At 42.0% G+C, this 15652-nt stretch overlaps 1 protein-coding gene across 5 annotated transcripts in view; it reads left to right on the top strand.

Annotated features, from left to right (window-relative positions):
- Nucleotides 1-15652, top strand: part of uacaa (uveal autoantigen with coiled-coil domains and ankyrin repeats a) — a 159107-nt gene that overhangs the window by 133429 nt on the left and 10026 nt on the right. For all 5 annotated transcript variants that reach the window (XM_078530097.1, XM_078530102.1, XM_078530098.1 and 2 more), the window contains 3 exons: nt 3262-3310; nt 5303-5355; nt 11930-14644. In XM_078530097.1, coding sequence (XP_078386223.1) covers nt 3262-3310; nt 5303-5355; nt 11930-14644 — 2817 coding nt within the window. The remainder of the gene's footprint in view (nt 1-3261; nt 3311-5302; nt 5356-11929; nt 14645-15652) is intronic.

The raw sequence follows: 15652 nt of genomic DNA, 5'->3' as shown, positions 1-15652 counted from the left end.
TATATATACCACATCAATGGCTTTGCCCTCATCAACCATCTCTGTTACCTTTTCAAAAAACTCTGACAAGTTAGTTAGACACAATTTTCCTTTAACAAATCCATTCTGACTCTTCCGAATCGATCCAAATTTTTCCATGTGACTATTAATTCTATCCTGAATAATTGTTTTTAGAAGTTTCCCCACCACTGAAGTTAAACTGACTGGTCTGTAATTGCAGGGCAGATCTTTACAACCTTTTTTGAACAAGAGCGTAATGTTTACAATTCTCCAGTCCTCCGGCACCTCCCCCAAATCCAGGGAACATTGAAAGATTATTGCCAGTACCTCTGCAATTTCCACTCTGACTTCCTTCAATATTCTTGGATACATCTCATCTGGTCCCGGTGCCTTATCAACTTTAAGCACTGACAGCCTATCCAATACCACCTCCTTATCAATTTTAAACCCTTATAGTGATTGAGTTTCCTCCTCTGTCACCATGGCCTGGGCAGCATCTATCTTGTAGGTAAAGACAGATGCAAAGTATTCATTTAACACCTTAGCCATACTTCTTGCCTCTATGTGTAAATCCCCTTTTTGGTTCCTAATTGGTCCTACTCCCCCTTTTACTATTGATGTGCTTATAGAATACTTTGGGACTTCCTTATATGTTAGCTGCCAGTCTTTTTTCATACTCCCTCTTTGCTTCTCGTATTTGCTTTTACACATCCCTTCTGAACCTTCTTTATTCAGATTGGTCCTCAATTGTATTTGCTATCTGACACCTGTCGTAAGCACACTTTTCATGAAACTTAATTTCCATCTCCTTTGTCATCCAGGGAGCTCTGGATTTGTTTGTCCTACCCTTCCCTTTTGAGGGAATATACCTTGACTGTGCCCAAACCATCTCCTCTTTGAAGATAGCCTATTGTTCACTACTGTTTTTCCCACCAACCTTTGGTTCCATCAATCCGGCCCAGCTCCGTTCTTGCCCCATTGAAGTCTGCTTTCTGCCAGTTGATTATTCTTACTCTGGATCAACCAATATCCTTTTCCACGATAATCCTAAACCTTATGATACAATGACCACTGTCCCCTAAATGTTCCCCCACTGTCACTTGGTTTACTAGGCCCACCACATTCCCAAGAACCAGGTCCAACAGTGCCTCCTTTCTTGTTGGACTGGACACATACTGCTGTAGGAAATTCTCCTGAACACAATCTAAGAATGTCTGTCCCTCACTGTCCCTTACACTACCACTATCCCAGCCTATATATGGGTAATTAAAGTCCCCCATTATAACTACTCTACAATGTTTGTACCTCTCTCTAATTTCCTTGCAGATTTGTTCCTCTGTATCCTTCCCGCTAGCTGGTGGTCTATATACTATATCGAGCAATGTAATTTCACCCTTCTTATTCCTTAGCTCTAACCAAATCGATTCTGTCCTTGAATCCTCTGACACATCCTTTCTCCAGTACTGCAATACTCTCCTTAACCAAAAATGCCACCCCTCCTCCTTTTTTCACTTTCCTATCTTTTCTGAACACTTTGTAACCAGGAATGTTTAGCACCCAGATCTTCTCTTCCTTAAGCCAGGTCTCCGTTATCGCCACAACATCATAATCCCACATGGCAATCTGTGCCTGTAACTCCCCAGTTTTATTAACTATACTCCCTGCATTCACATGCATGCAGTATAACCCTGTTTTAGACTTTATTACTTGCTCCCTTACTCTGACTCCATCTATTAACTTACTATTCTCTATTTTAGTGCTATATGCCTCTCCTAACATTCCGTGCCCCCGGTATTACTTTCTAATATTCTCTCTTGGTTCCCATACCCCTGCTAAGTTAGTTTAAACCCTTCCCAACAGCACTAGCAAATCGACCCGCAAGGAACTTAGTCCCAGCTCTGTTCAGGTGCAACCCGTCCGGCTTGTACAGGTGCCATCTCCCCCATAGCCAGCCCCAGTGCCTCAGAAATCTAAAGCCCTCCCTCCTGCATCACCTTTCCAGCCACGCATTCATCTGTCTTATCTTACTATTTCTGCATCACTTGCACGTGGCACTAGGAGAAATCTGGAGATTACTACTTTAGAGGTCCTGCTTGCTAATTTTCCACGTAGCTCCCCAAATTCCGATTGCAGGAGCACATCCCCTTTCCTACCTATGTTGTTAGTATCAACGTGGACCATGAGCTCTGGCTGTTCACCCTCCCCCACAAGAATGGCCTGCAGCTGTCCTGTGATATCCTTCACCCTAGCACCAGGAAGGCAACAAACCATCCTGGAGTCGCATTGATGGCCGCAGAAACCCCTGTCTGCTCCCCTAACTAAAGAATCCCCTATCAGTGCTGCCCTGCCGCTCTTCTTCTTCCCCCTCCTGTACAGCTGGGCCACCCCTGGTGCCATGGGCTTGGCTCTTGCTGCCCTCACCGATATCCAGAATGAAAAACTGGTTAGGGAGCGGGATCTCTGGGGACTCCAGCATTTCCTGCCTGTTTCTCTTGAACTGCCTGGCGGTCACCCATTCCCTATCCTCTGGCTTGCCCCTAACTTGTGGTGTGACCACCTCCCTGAATGTGCTAGCCACGTAGTTCTCTGCCTCACGGATGCACCTCGGTGACTCCAGCTGCTGCTCAAGCTCTGAAACGCGGAGCTCAAGCTTGTGCAGCCGGTGACACTTCCTGCACATGGCTCGTCTGAGAAGTGTCCATGACTTCCCACGTGTCACAGGACAGGCATTCTCAGCTTGGCTGAGCTGTCCTGCCATGCCTTAACCTTAAACTGTGCTTGCTAGCCTACAGTGGTTCCCAGTTAAGTAATGTCTTGATCTTAAAATTCTCATCCTTGTTTTCAAGTCGCTCCGTGGCCTCACCCCTCCCAATCTCTGTGACCTCCTCCAGACCTACAGCCCTCTTAAATTGCTGCTACTCCTCCAATTCTGGCCTCTTGCGCATCCCTGATTTTAATTGCTCCAACATTGGTGGTTGTATTTTCAGCTGCCTGGTCCCTAAGCTCTGGCATTCCCCTCCTAAACCCCTCCACCTTTCTCTCTCTCCTCTTTTAAAATGTTCCTTAAAAGCAACCTCTTTGACCAAATCTTTGCCCTAATATTGCCTTATGTGTCAAATTTGGCTATAGGATGCTCCTGTGAAGCACCTTAGGACACTTTACTGCATTAATGTTCATGTATAAATGCAAGCTATTCTTGTTGAATCATTGTAAGATCCTTTTGCATGTAATTATTAATGAAACTTTGTTTTTTCTAATTAGAGCGAGCGTACATATGAACAGATGACTGCTGGTGTCCCAATGGTGAAAGGTGAGATCAGTTTACTTGTTAAGTACCTCTATAAATCATGACCTTGTATCATTCTGTTGTGGTCAAGAATTTTACATTTGAAGTAGTCAGCAAAGAAATGCAATGTTGGATAGACAACTCTATAGGGATAAATCTGAATGTATTTGCATATCTCACTTGGTTTAGCTAGGCTGCCATTCTTCAGTATGTAAATGTGAAAATGATGTATGTAAGGGAGTGATTCTTAAGCAAAAATCTTGTTTTGGGACATGGTGTAAATATCTCAAGGTCCCTATATTTGTAAAGCCCCTGCCTTACCTTGAAGCTTAATGCCCTCAACCTCAAGTGCTACCTGTTCATTCACAAAAAATGCTGGAAATACTCAGCAGGTCAAGCAAAATTTATGGAGAGAAAAAACAGAGTGAAAGGCTTTGATGAAAGGTCATTAACCTGAAACGTTAACTGTGTTTTTTCTCCACAAACAGGTGCTGCCTGACCCACTCAGTGTTTCCAGCATTTTCTGTTTTTATTTCCGATCCTCTGCATCAGCATTATTTTGGTTTTTTATTAGCGTTTTAGTCCTTTGGTTGCTTTGATGCTCCTTTATCAGTATCTGAGTTATGAATGGTTAATTGTGAGTGTAGAGATCGAGCAGTGATAATATTTCAAGATTTTGTTTCATTCCAAAATGATTTTGTGTATTTTATGTTGATTGTTCAGGGAAAGCAACCCTAACTTTGTTTAGGTTATCATACTTGTAATTTCAAGTAGCCTTACCTTTTTTGATTAATTCTAAGTTTGCCAGTTGTTGCTGAGCTTAATTAAGTGCGCTTTAATTTTTGTGTTTATCGACATGTTCAGCATTATCTTGTGCTGTCTCAGGTGAAGTGTTGATATGTGAATGGACTGAAATAATGACAGGTGGTCTCTGAAGTTATTATCTGTCAACTAGTTGCTGATCATCCAAATTCAGAAAGGGCTTAAACGTTTTCAGACTTCTATTGCAAACGCCTTTTTAAAGCACATCAGAAGTTTCCATCTGCACTCTTTCTGTTACAGTGCGTCAATTTAAATTTTTTTTTTGGCAATTGTCAAGGAATCACTATGCCCCAACGATACATCTAAACTCCTATCTCTAAAGTTCAACACCTAACTGCACCTGCACCCACACCCACTTTGCTTTTAGCTAAGTTCGACCCCCATGAGCTCTTCAAGTGAGATTGGCAATGAATGTCCAGTTAGGTATGGCATAGAATAATACAGCAGATAAGGAAGCCATTCAGCCCATCAAGTCTGCACTGGCTCTTCTGATGAGCAGTTCAGTTCGGCTCACTCACAGGTTCTTCTCCAATTTATTCAAGTATTTATCCAAATACCTTTTGAAAGCTTATTGAATGTGTTTCCACCACTCTATCAGCAAATTCTAATCACTCATTACTTGTAAAGGAAAAAATAGTTTTGTTACATGTTACCTCTGATCTTTTTGCAATCACAATAAATCTGTGCCCTCTGGCTTTGCCAGATTTTGTTTGATACTTCCCTGCAGTCCCTTCACTCATTAGACTACATTAAAGGCACTATAAAAATACAAGTCCCTTACAGCCAGCAGACAATATAGACTTTTTCATCTCTTGAAACTGGGTTAAGTTTGAACCCAGATTCCAAAAGGGAAGTGTCAGGCTCCAACCTGCTGCAGAATCATGATTCCCTGAGAATTAATTTGCTGCCTAATGATGGTTTTGCTTCAGTTTATTTTTTTTGAAGAAAATGTGTAATGAGTTCTCGGCACCCCTTCTGGGCTAATGAAATTCAGTGCAAATGATGTTGTTTCCTCATGGTACAAGATTATTATTATTATTGTTTAATCTTGGGTGCACTTTATATCGCATCGTACTGCTCATTTTAAATGATCCATATGTCTGAATATTCGGGAGCAGATTGAGTTAATGAAGAAAATGGCTCTGTGGATACTGAAATATTTGTTTTATGTTTCATTTCCTGTAAAAAATTTAGCGAAAGAAGAAATGACTATTAAGCAGGCCAGCTTCCCTGGTGCAGAGTTACAGGTAATTGCCTTTGTGACTTATGTATATGAATAACTTATAGTGGCAATTATGTAAAAATTTACTGTCTTGAGTATCCTTCATTTTAAATTTAAAAAAAAGTTCAGATGTTTCTGTCTTTTTTTTTTGCTGGTCTTGAAGGATTTGCCAAGTTTCACTGAATGAGGATGTTGAATATCAATGGAGAAGATGGCCATTAATCCCAAGATGATTTTAATAGTTTACCTGAGGGCGTGGATAATGGTTGTGTGGTAGGGATTTGAGCAGTAGATTCCCGGATGAACTGCAGTTTCGAGGGGAGAGGCAAGGGAAGGAAATGCTCGAGAAGCCGATCCCCGAGGCTCTCAAAATTAAAACATGGTCAGGTTTTGCAGCCCCTCGAAACTGGGTCTGCCTTCTGCGACAGGCTCAGCACTCGTAAATACTTTGGAATGACTAAAATAAATCGATTATAGTTGCCAATATTTTGGGGAGAATTTTCCAGCTTGGCGAGCGGGGGCGGGGCCTGCTCGCCGAGGCGTAAAACGTTGCGGGGGTGACGTCAGGCGTGTGTCCTGATGTCACTGCGCATCATTTAGATTTTCATTTCAGCGGGCGTGCAGCCGAGTCGGCTGTGTGCCCACCGAACTGTCAAAGGCTTGTTAAGGCCATTAATTAACTAATTAAGGCTATTGAGAAAGCTGCCCATCCAACCTTAAGGTTGGTGGGGGGCAGGCGAAGAGCTCAGGTGGCCTTCGCATTTTTCATGGAACTTCAGCCACGGGCGGGATGAGGTTTCGTGAAGGGTTTATGAATCAAATACAGTTTTTCATTAAAGGTCGTTGACGTGTCCCAGATCATGTGACACTGTCACATGAGGGGACATGTCTTAAAATTTTTTTCTTTTTTAAAACTTATCTCACCTCCTGTGAGATTTCTGTGCTCTTTTGCGTGCATGCGCACTCCCGACTCAGGGAACCCTCCCCCTCCCACCGCACAGGGAGCGCTGGGCGGGTGTAAAATGGCGGTGCGGACCCGATCGGCACCCCCCCCTCCCACGGTGGGGAGAATTCTCTCCTTTGTTTCATTTGACTTTGCGGATTCTTTTAAAGCCTCACCTCCCACATTAAATTGGCCTCTTCAAGACAAGCAAATAATTATGAAGATGTCCAGCAGGCTTGTCCAGACTTTTCGCGTAAGGGTCCACATTTCAATTTTTATTCTTGTTTAAGGGGCTGATGAGTGAATTTCTGAATGTTAAGGCTTGGCACATTAAACCTGAACTTCAACAAAAAAGTTGAGGGATGAAGAGCAGAAGCAACTTGCTGAGCAAAAATAAAGCAACGTCAAACCAATATATTGATAAGTTGAAAAAAAGAATTATTAATAAAAAAATGATCCTTAGAGTGCGAGAGGGTCAGTGTTTGTGTGTCCAGCTCACTCCCATACTCAGGATGCTCAGACACTCACCCTCACCCAATGTTTGTGTTGGTTTGTTGGGGTTGAGAACCCTGTGCGTGCTCCTCCTCCTCTCCCCCCATTGCACGCTCTCTCCCCCCCGTCTTGCGCGCTCTAGTCTCCCTCCCTCCCCCACTCCCCCCTTGCGTGCACTCTTCCCCCCCCCCCCCCCCCCCCCTTCTTGTGGCGCCCCAGTTCTGTGCAGAGTCTTCACATTTACCACCATTTTGAAGAGTGGCTCCATGGCCAGGGCAGGTGGTCAGGGCGGAGGGCAGAGCAGGCTGCATGTGGCCAGTGGGCTGGCGTTGGACAAGCCTACTGTACAGGATGCTTTGCGTCATTCCCATCATTCCACTAGAAAGTGGCTGATCATGATTACTTACAGCGTTGTGTGTGAAGTTCATGGGGCGTTAGCCTGAATTTTTGAAATAGTTCAATATATTTTACTTGTTTTTACTGGAGTCAGTAGGTTGTGAATCCATACCCTATTCCTGGACTTGGGCACGGGAATTTAGGCTGACATTTCTGTGCAGTATTGAGGGAGCGACACACTGATTCAGGCGTAGCTCTTATCAGGATAGGAGCAGCTAAGGTTTCACCTCTCTTTATGTTCTGATTCGGCTGGTGAAGCTGGTGATTTTTGTTGAGTTAAATTTTTGGGGGAAGAATTTGTTCAGATTTGCGGTGCAGAGTTTAGGGAACAGTAACCATTTTACACGATGGGTTTACATAACAATTAACCTTTATATCAATCGAGTTTCTTGCTGTGCTCCTCAGAGTACATAAACAATCCTCGTTGCTTTTTCTTTGCTCAAGCACAGTTCTCTTGCTACAAGTGTTTACACTTCAACATTTGCGAGAGAATTAACTGACTGAGTCACCTCCAATGGAATAAATGGTGTTTGTAACTTTCCTCCTTAATTTGTAGTGTGAGGTTAAATTTATATATATCAAAGACTGCTTTAGTGGTCACTCTGAGGGTGATTTATACCCTGGAGATGTTCCCTCTGTCTTTGTAAAGGTCTGAAAAGGGAATAAAGGCAAGCTGAGACTGATATCAAAAGCCAATCAGTACTAAAAGATTTTAACAACCTGACTTATTAAAGCTGAAGGAATCCCATGCTCTAGTTAATATAAATGCTAAACAGCAAGGTAATTAAGTTCAATCTACTGTAGTCTGATGTTTCAAACATAACTTGAGGCTAGATCAATCTGCTACTAAGATATAGCTTTCCAGCATACACTGTACATAGAACATGGAGATTTTTTAAAGACCATAAGCACAACAAACTCATCTTTTCCAACTACCTACCTCATCTCGACATTCCTTTCTCTATAAATGCATCAAAATGCTTCCTCGAACCAATTCACTTTACTGGCCATCCCAGCTTTATTACTGAAGTGTCTATTATCTTTTGGGTTGAAAATTGCTGCCTGCAGTTTCCTCCTTAATCCTAATTCACTTGTGACCTCTGGCATTTAACCCCATAGCCATAGTAAATGCATTTACAGTGAGCATCCTCACAAAGTAATCACTTGGGGATAAATGCCTTTTGGTTGTGTCCAAATATTTGTCTGAAAGAACACAGGAGCATAGGAAAAATTTCAAGTTTTTGTTACTTTGCATTAACAGTTTCCTGTCTGAACATACAAACACACGGGCAGAAGTGGGCCATTCAGCCCTTTGAGCCTGCTCCACCATTCGATAAAATCACGGCTGATGTATTTGTGTTTCGAGTTCTATATTCCCAACTACCCTCAATAACCTTTGATTACCTTGCCTAACAAGAATCTATCTACCTCCGCCTCAAAAATATTCAGCAACCCTGCTTCTACTGCCTTCCGAGGCAGAGAGTTCCAAAGTTGCACAACCCTCGTTGGGAAAAAATTCTCCTCATCTCTGTCCTAAAAGGGCGACCCCTAATTTTTAAACAGTGCCCCCGAGCTCTGGACTCACCTACAAGAGGAAACATCCTTTCCACGGCCACCTTGTCAATACCATTCAGGATCTTATATATTTCAATCAAGTCACCCCTCACTCTTCTAAACTCCAGTGGAAACAAGCCCAGTCTGTCTAACCTATCCTTATAAGACAACCAGCTCATTCCAGATATCAGTGTAGTAAACCCCCCCTGAACCACCTCCAACGCATTTACATCCTTCCTTAAATAAGGAGATTAAAACTGCGCACCAATGCCCTGTATAACTGAAGCATAACATCCTTACTTTTATGTTCAATCCCTCTCATAATAAAGGATAGCATTCCATTAGCCTTCTTGGTTACATGCTGTACCAGCATACTAATTGTTGTGATTCATGCACGAGAACACCTAAATCCCTCTGCACCTCTGAATTCTGCAGTCGTTCTCTGTTTAAGTAATACTCTGCTTTTTCATTCTCCCTGACAAAGTGAACAACTTCACATTGTACTCCCATCTGTCAGATTTTTGTCCACTCACTCAATTTATCTATATCTGTCTGCAAATCCTTAAGTCTTCTTCACAACATACTTTCCTACCTATCTTTGCATCATCTGCAAATTTAGCCACCATGCCTTCGCTCCCCTCATCTAAGTCATTGTTGTAAATTGTAAAAAGTTGAGGCCCCAGCACAGACCCCTACAGGGCTCCACTCGTTACATCCTGCCAATCAGACAAAGACCCATTTATGCCTACTCTGTTTTCTGCTAGCCAGCCAACCCTCTATCCAGGCTAACATGTTACCCCCTACACCATGAGCTTTAATTTTCCGCTATAACCTATGATGTGGCGTCTTATCAGATGCCTTCTGAAAATCCAAGTACAGTACATCTACAGGCTGCCCTTTATCTTCAAAGAACTCTAATAAGTTGGTTAAACATGATTTCCCGTTTACAAAACCATGCTAACTCTTCCTGATTACTTAGTGTTTTTCTAAGTGCCCAACTATAACCTCCTTATTGATCGAGTCTAACATCTTCCCCATGACAGATGTCAAGCTAACTGACCTACACTTTCCCGTTTTCTGCCTGCCTCCCTCCCTCCTTGAATAGAGGGGCTATATTTGCTACTTTCCAGTCTGATGGAACCTTTCCAGAATCTAGCTAATTTTGGAAAATTAACACCAACGCATCTGCTACCCCATTAGCCACCTCTTTTAAGACTCTTGGATGAAGTCCATCTGGACCTGGAGACTTGTCAGCCCACAGCTCCAACAGTTTGCTCAATAAGGCTTCGCTAGTGATTGTAATTTCACCACGTTCCTTTCTCTTCCACCTCCTGATTTACAGTATTATTGGAATGTTTTTTAGTATCCTCTATAATGAAGACAGAAGCCTTCATTTCATCTGCCATTTCCTTATTATCTACCATTAACTCCCTATTCTTGCACTCTAGAGGACCAGCATTCAGTTGACCTACTCTCCTCCTCTTTAAATACCTTTAAATAGAAACTCTTGCTATCTATTTTTACATTTCTAGCTAACTTCCTCTCATACTCTAATTTCTTTCTTCTGGTTAACGTTTTAGTCATTCTCTGCTGTTCTTTATATTCTGCCTAATCATCTGATCTGCCACTCATCCTGGTGGTGTTCTATGCTTTTTCCTTAAGTTTAATGCTTTCCCTAACTACTTTAGTTAAGCACAGAAGGTGGGTCTGCCCTTTAGATTTTTTCACTGCAGTAGGAATACTCTTGCTCTGAATATTCTGAAAAATCCCCTTAAATTTTTGCCACTGCTTCTCTATTGACCTATCCTCTAGCCTAGTATCCCAGTTAGCTTCAGCTAGCTCAGCTTTCAACCCCACATAGTTGCCCTTATTTAAGTTTAAAATACTAGTCTTGGACCCACTCTTCTCCCTTTCAAACAGGGTGTAAAATTCAATCATATTGTGGTCGCTGCTACCTTTACTCTGAGATAATTAATTAATCCTGCCACATTACACAATGCCAAGTCTAATGTAACCTGCTCTCTGGTTGGTTCCAGAGCATGCTGCTCTAAGAAACTATCTTGAAAGCATTCTATGAATTCTTCATCTAGGCTACTACTGCCAATCTGATTTTTCCAGTTTAGATGTAGATTAAAATCACCCATGATTATTGCCGTCCCTTTATCACAAGCATCAAATATTTCTTCTTGTATACTTTTTCCTACATTGTGGTTACTGTTAGGGGGAATTGTGGTTACTGTTAGGGGGAATTGTGGTTACTGTTAGGGGGAATTGTGGTAACTGTTAGGGGGAATTGTGGTTACTGTTAGGGGGAATTGTGGTTACTGTTAGGGGGAATTGTGGTTACTGTTAGGGGGAATTGTGGTAACTGTTAGGGGGAATTGTGGTTACTGTTAGGGGGAATTGTGGTTACTGTTAGGGGGAATTGTGGTTACTGTTAGGGGGATTGTGGTTACTGTTAGGGGGATTGTGGTTACTGTGATCATCTGCTTCCTAAGCATATGCGAGGCTAGCACACTGCTCACTATTTGTATGAGAAAGCAAAGTGCGGGGGGCAGTAACTGATGTTGTATGTTTCCACAGCCAAGTGTATGTCCTAGATAAATGTCTTGAGGTACTCCAGAACAGCAAAGAAGGATTGGCTGCGCGAGATGACTAAAAGATACCGAGTTGGGCTTTAGGGGAGATTCTTAAAATCTGAGAAAATAACAGAGAGGTAAAGGCCTTGTGGGTGGTGGGGGGGGCAACTCTCAGAACATCGGACCCAATTGACTAAAAGAATGATTGCCAATGGTGGGATGGAAGGAGATGGAAGGTGCCCAAAGGACTGGAATGTGACAAAAAGAAATTCTATTTGGGGGCTGGGGGTAAAGAAGTTAATACTGACACAAACATTCCGTTTAGGAAGTGCATCATTGAGAGGTTAGTACGTCAGTGCCCCAAAAGGTCATAAAATGCTCCTTTTTAAAAAAAAAAAAATTACTATTTTGCTTTGTAATTACTGATCTGGCCAAAATCAGATTCTCAGAAATTATTTTGTTGGTGAGCAGTTTTATTATGAAGGAAAAGCTTACCTCCTGTTTTTTTTTCTTAAGAATTTCAGGTCCATGGCATTGCTTCTATAATTATTGCTGACTAAAATTGACAAATTAGCCTTTCAAAGTCTAGTTTAGTTTATGGCGTTTAGTAACGGTTATGTTGATTTTTCTTGCAGCATTCTTCCAAATCGGCAGCTGGATCGAGTGACGTTTTACTACCGGGTCAAAGCTCATCTGACGCGAGTGAAAATTTGAAGAAGGACTTGGAGATGACGAGAAAAAGGTTGGAGACGGCGAGGAAAGAGATGAGCACCCTCAAGCTGGAGCTGTCGGGAAGGAATAAACATTGTGAAGTCTTAAAGGACGAATGCAACCGTGTGAAGCAGGAATCGGAGGAGCAGATAAAACAGCTGGAGGATGCTTTAAGTGAAGTGCAGAAGCGAATGTTTGAATCGGAAGGAAAAGTGAAGCTCCTGCAAGCCCATGTCACCGCCCTCAAAGACCACCTTTCGAAACAAGGGTCTGCAGGAAACAATCGTGCAGTGGAGGAGCTTAAAAGTCAGCTGAGGGATGTGAAATCAAAACACGGGGAAGCTTTGGCAGAGGTGGAGAGGCTCCAAAACCAAATAAAACTTGGTGTTTTATCAATACAGGAAGCGGCTGAGGTTAGGGAAGTGGATAGGTACAAGGGTGAGGTGAGGGGTCTTCAGGAGGCTTTAACTACATCAGAGCAAAAGAAGCAAGAAGCGGAGGGAAAGCTGATCGGAATGGAAAATGAACTGAAGAACGTGAAAAGGAAGATATTGCAGTGTGTGCCAGCTGAAGAGTTGGAGAATATGAGGAATTCATTCATCAAGAGTTTGGAAGAGAAGGAACAACAGGTGGTAGAAGGGAGGGATCAGTATGAAAGAGCTCAGAAGGAAGTTGCCCAACTGCAGAAGGGCCTGGAGAGAGAGAAGGCTCAGGTAGCTGCGTGTGTGAGGATTGAGCAGTATCAGTTGTTAAAGAGTTCCTTTGACAATCAGAGTGGAACGCTATCTGATATAGCCCAAAAGAAGCAACACCTGCAAAAGGAAAATGAAGCGATTCAACAGGAAAATGTTCATATCAAAACCGAATTGGAAGACTTGAAACGTAAGATTCAAGCAGAGCATGTACCTTTGAAAACGCATGATAAGCTAAAGTCTTCAATGAACGAAACTGTTCAGGAGCTGAACAAACACATTTCTGAGTTGTCACAAAGATACAAGGAGGCTTTGAAAGAAACAGAGAGGTTGAATGTTGAGAAGAATGCAATAAGTGAAAATCTGAATCACGTGAAGACTTGGTATGTATCTCCTGAAAAGCACGAGGAGGAAATAACGACTCTGAATTCCATTGTTGGTAAATCGAAGAGGGAGTTGGAAGAACTCAACCAGAAATACAGCCAGGCACAACAGCAGGCAGAACATATAATCAAAGAACTTGCAACCTTGAAAGACGCTTTGAAGAATCAATATGTGCCTCTGGAAAAACATGAGGAGTTAAAAAAGATGTTAAATACTACTTCAGAAAAAGCTGCGTTGGAATTATCAGTAGCAACAAAGCAATACAGTGAAGCGCGGGGTGAGATGGCAAGAGGTGAACAAGAAAATAAACAGTTGAAAAAACAGCTAATTGACCTTCAAGATGAAATGCAAAAAGAGTACATAACCCTTCAGCAGCATGAAGCAATGAAGACTACCTTGAACACCAAAATGGAGGAAGAGCGGAACAAAGTCGATGAGACTCTGCTGAATTACAAGAAAACTCAAGAAGAAACAATTGAGCTTCGCAAAGAAAAGGAAAACTTGTTGAATGAGTTTCACATGCTACAAGAATCCCTCAAGTCGCAGTTTGTTCCTGTGGAAAATTACGAAGAGAAGCAAAACGAATTTAATGTCACTTTGAAAGAACTGAAGGTGCAATTGGCAGACAAGAGTCAGGAATGCTCTATATTCCAGGAGGAAGCCAAGAAGTACAAGAAAGAGACTGAAGAGCTGAAGAAAACAGTTGGGCATTTGGAAGAAGACTTGGAAAAGCATTACATTTCCAAAGATGTATACGAAGAGATGGAAAGCAAGTTTGTTAATGGTATGGGTGAAAAGGATGAGCATGTGAAAAAAGTGATGAGGAAGTATGCAGATGTTGAACTGCAAAGTGAAAGATCACAGGAGGAAAATGCCAGGCTGCAATCTGATATCCAGGCATTAAAAGAGAGAATACGGTCACAGTACATTCCTGCTGAAGAGTTTGAGACAATGAAAACATCACTGAATAACAGAGTTTTGGAGCTGCAGGAGGAAAAAGAGAAGATGAAGAATTCTTGTCTACAGGAGCAACATAAAGTAGAAAACTTGCAGCTCCAATTAGACAATCAGAAGAAGAGTTCTCTACCACTTCTGCAGCATACCCAGTTGAAAGAGAAGATGGACATGGATATTGTTAGGCTGAAGAACCAATTGAATGAAAAAGAGGAGGAATTGAAAGGAAAGGTTGTAGAGCTTTCCAAGCTGCGAGCAGATACTGAAGCCATGAGTAGCATGATTACAGAACTGAAAGCGAGAGAAGCATTTGATTTATCAGAGCATGAAGCAGTCAAGAGCTCATTAGAGGTTCAGATAAATTCATTAAACAAAGACTTGGCAGAGTTGAAAGAGAAGGAGGAGCAAATGTGTACTGAAGTATTACGTGCCAAAGAGAAAGAACTGTCAGCGAAAGATGAAAAGGAGACTTTCCAATCGAGATCCTTCAGCTTTGAACAAGAAATTAAGGAACTTAAAAATAAATATGATGAATCCATGGCAACGATCTGTGACCTGCAAAAAAGTATTCAGGAATCTGCCAAACAAATTGAGGCTAAAGATAACAAGGTAGAATAAAAGGAATGGTGGCTTGCATTAACATTTGGGCACTGGGGGGAGGTGGGGTTCCTCCTTGCCAGTCAGCAGTTAGTTTATGTTTCAACAAGACGTTTTCACTTGGGAAGTCCAAAATTGGAGGCCATAGATATCAGGTAGCCACTAGTAAAACCAATAAACAATTAAAGAAGAATTTCTTTAGCCAGCGAATGGTTAAAATGTGCACCTTGTTACCTCATGGCTGAGGTGAATAGATGTGTTTAAGCTAAGGGAAGCTACATAAACACGTGAGGGAGAAGGGAACAGAAGGATATGTTGATAGGATGAGATGAAGTAAATAGAGTGGGAGGAGGCTCATGCAGAGCTTAAATAGTAGCAGAGACCAGTTGGACCAAATAACCCCTTTCTGTCCTGTAAATTCTATTTATCTTTGTTCTTCCTGAGCTGACACACTTTGTTTTTAGGCCAGGCAGTTTCATGCTGAACAAATATTAACATTACCAAAATAAAATTACTGAAACATTGGGAGTAATTGGAGACCACATTGTTGCTTTGGAATACTGCAAGAAAATTGATTCTTTGCACCATGATAGGATGTTGACTGCCTGGTGAGAGAAAGGGGTTTCACCCTCCTGCAACGATTGTTGTCTTGTGTGCAGTGAGTGTGTGTGTGTTTTTCTCTTAGCTGGTCTGTTTGCACGTATGGTAATAGTGCTAAGCTAAGGAAGATGTTGAGGTGCTCAGCAAGATTTTCTTTCACCTAAAGGGACAATGTGTGGTTTCAAGTAGCTAAGATGCCTGGGGAATAAATTGAGGGAAGAGTAAGAGCATGTGTTGAATGAAATGGCCAGTAATTATTTTTAGGATGAGTTTCCAAAACATTTCACCTCCGCCTTCGTATGAACTCAGTCAGTCAGCATTATTTTTCATATTTGCAATTTGAGCACTTGGAGGAAAAGGTTGTTAAACCCAACCATATTTGCAATTTATTCCTTGTTTCTCAACTCCTATTCCAGAGAT

The sequence above is a fragment of the Cetorhinus maximus genome, chromosome 26 (genome assembly GCF_964194155.1).
Source record: "Cetorhinus maximus chromosome 26, sCetMax3.hap1.1, whole genome shotgun sequence".
NCBI lineage: Eukaryota > Metazoa > Chordata > Chondrichthyes > Lamniformes > Cetorhinidae > Cetorhinus > Cetorhinus maximus.
Note: the sequence above shows the minus strand (reverse complement) of the source record. Positions and strands in the feature narration are given on the sequence as shown.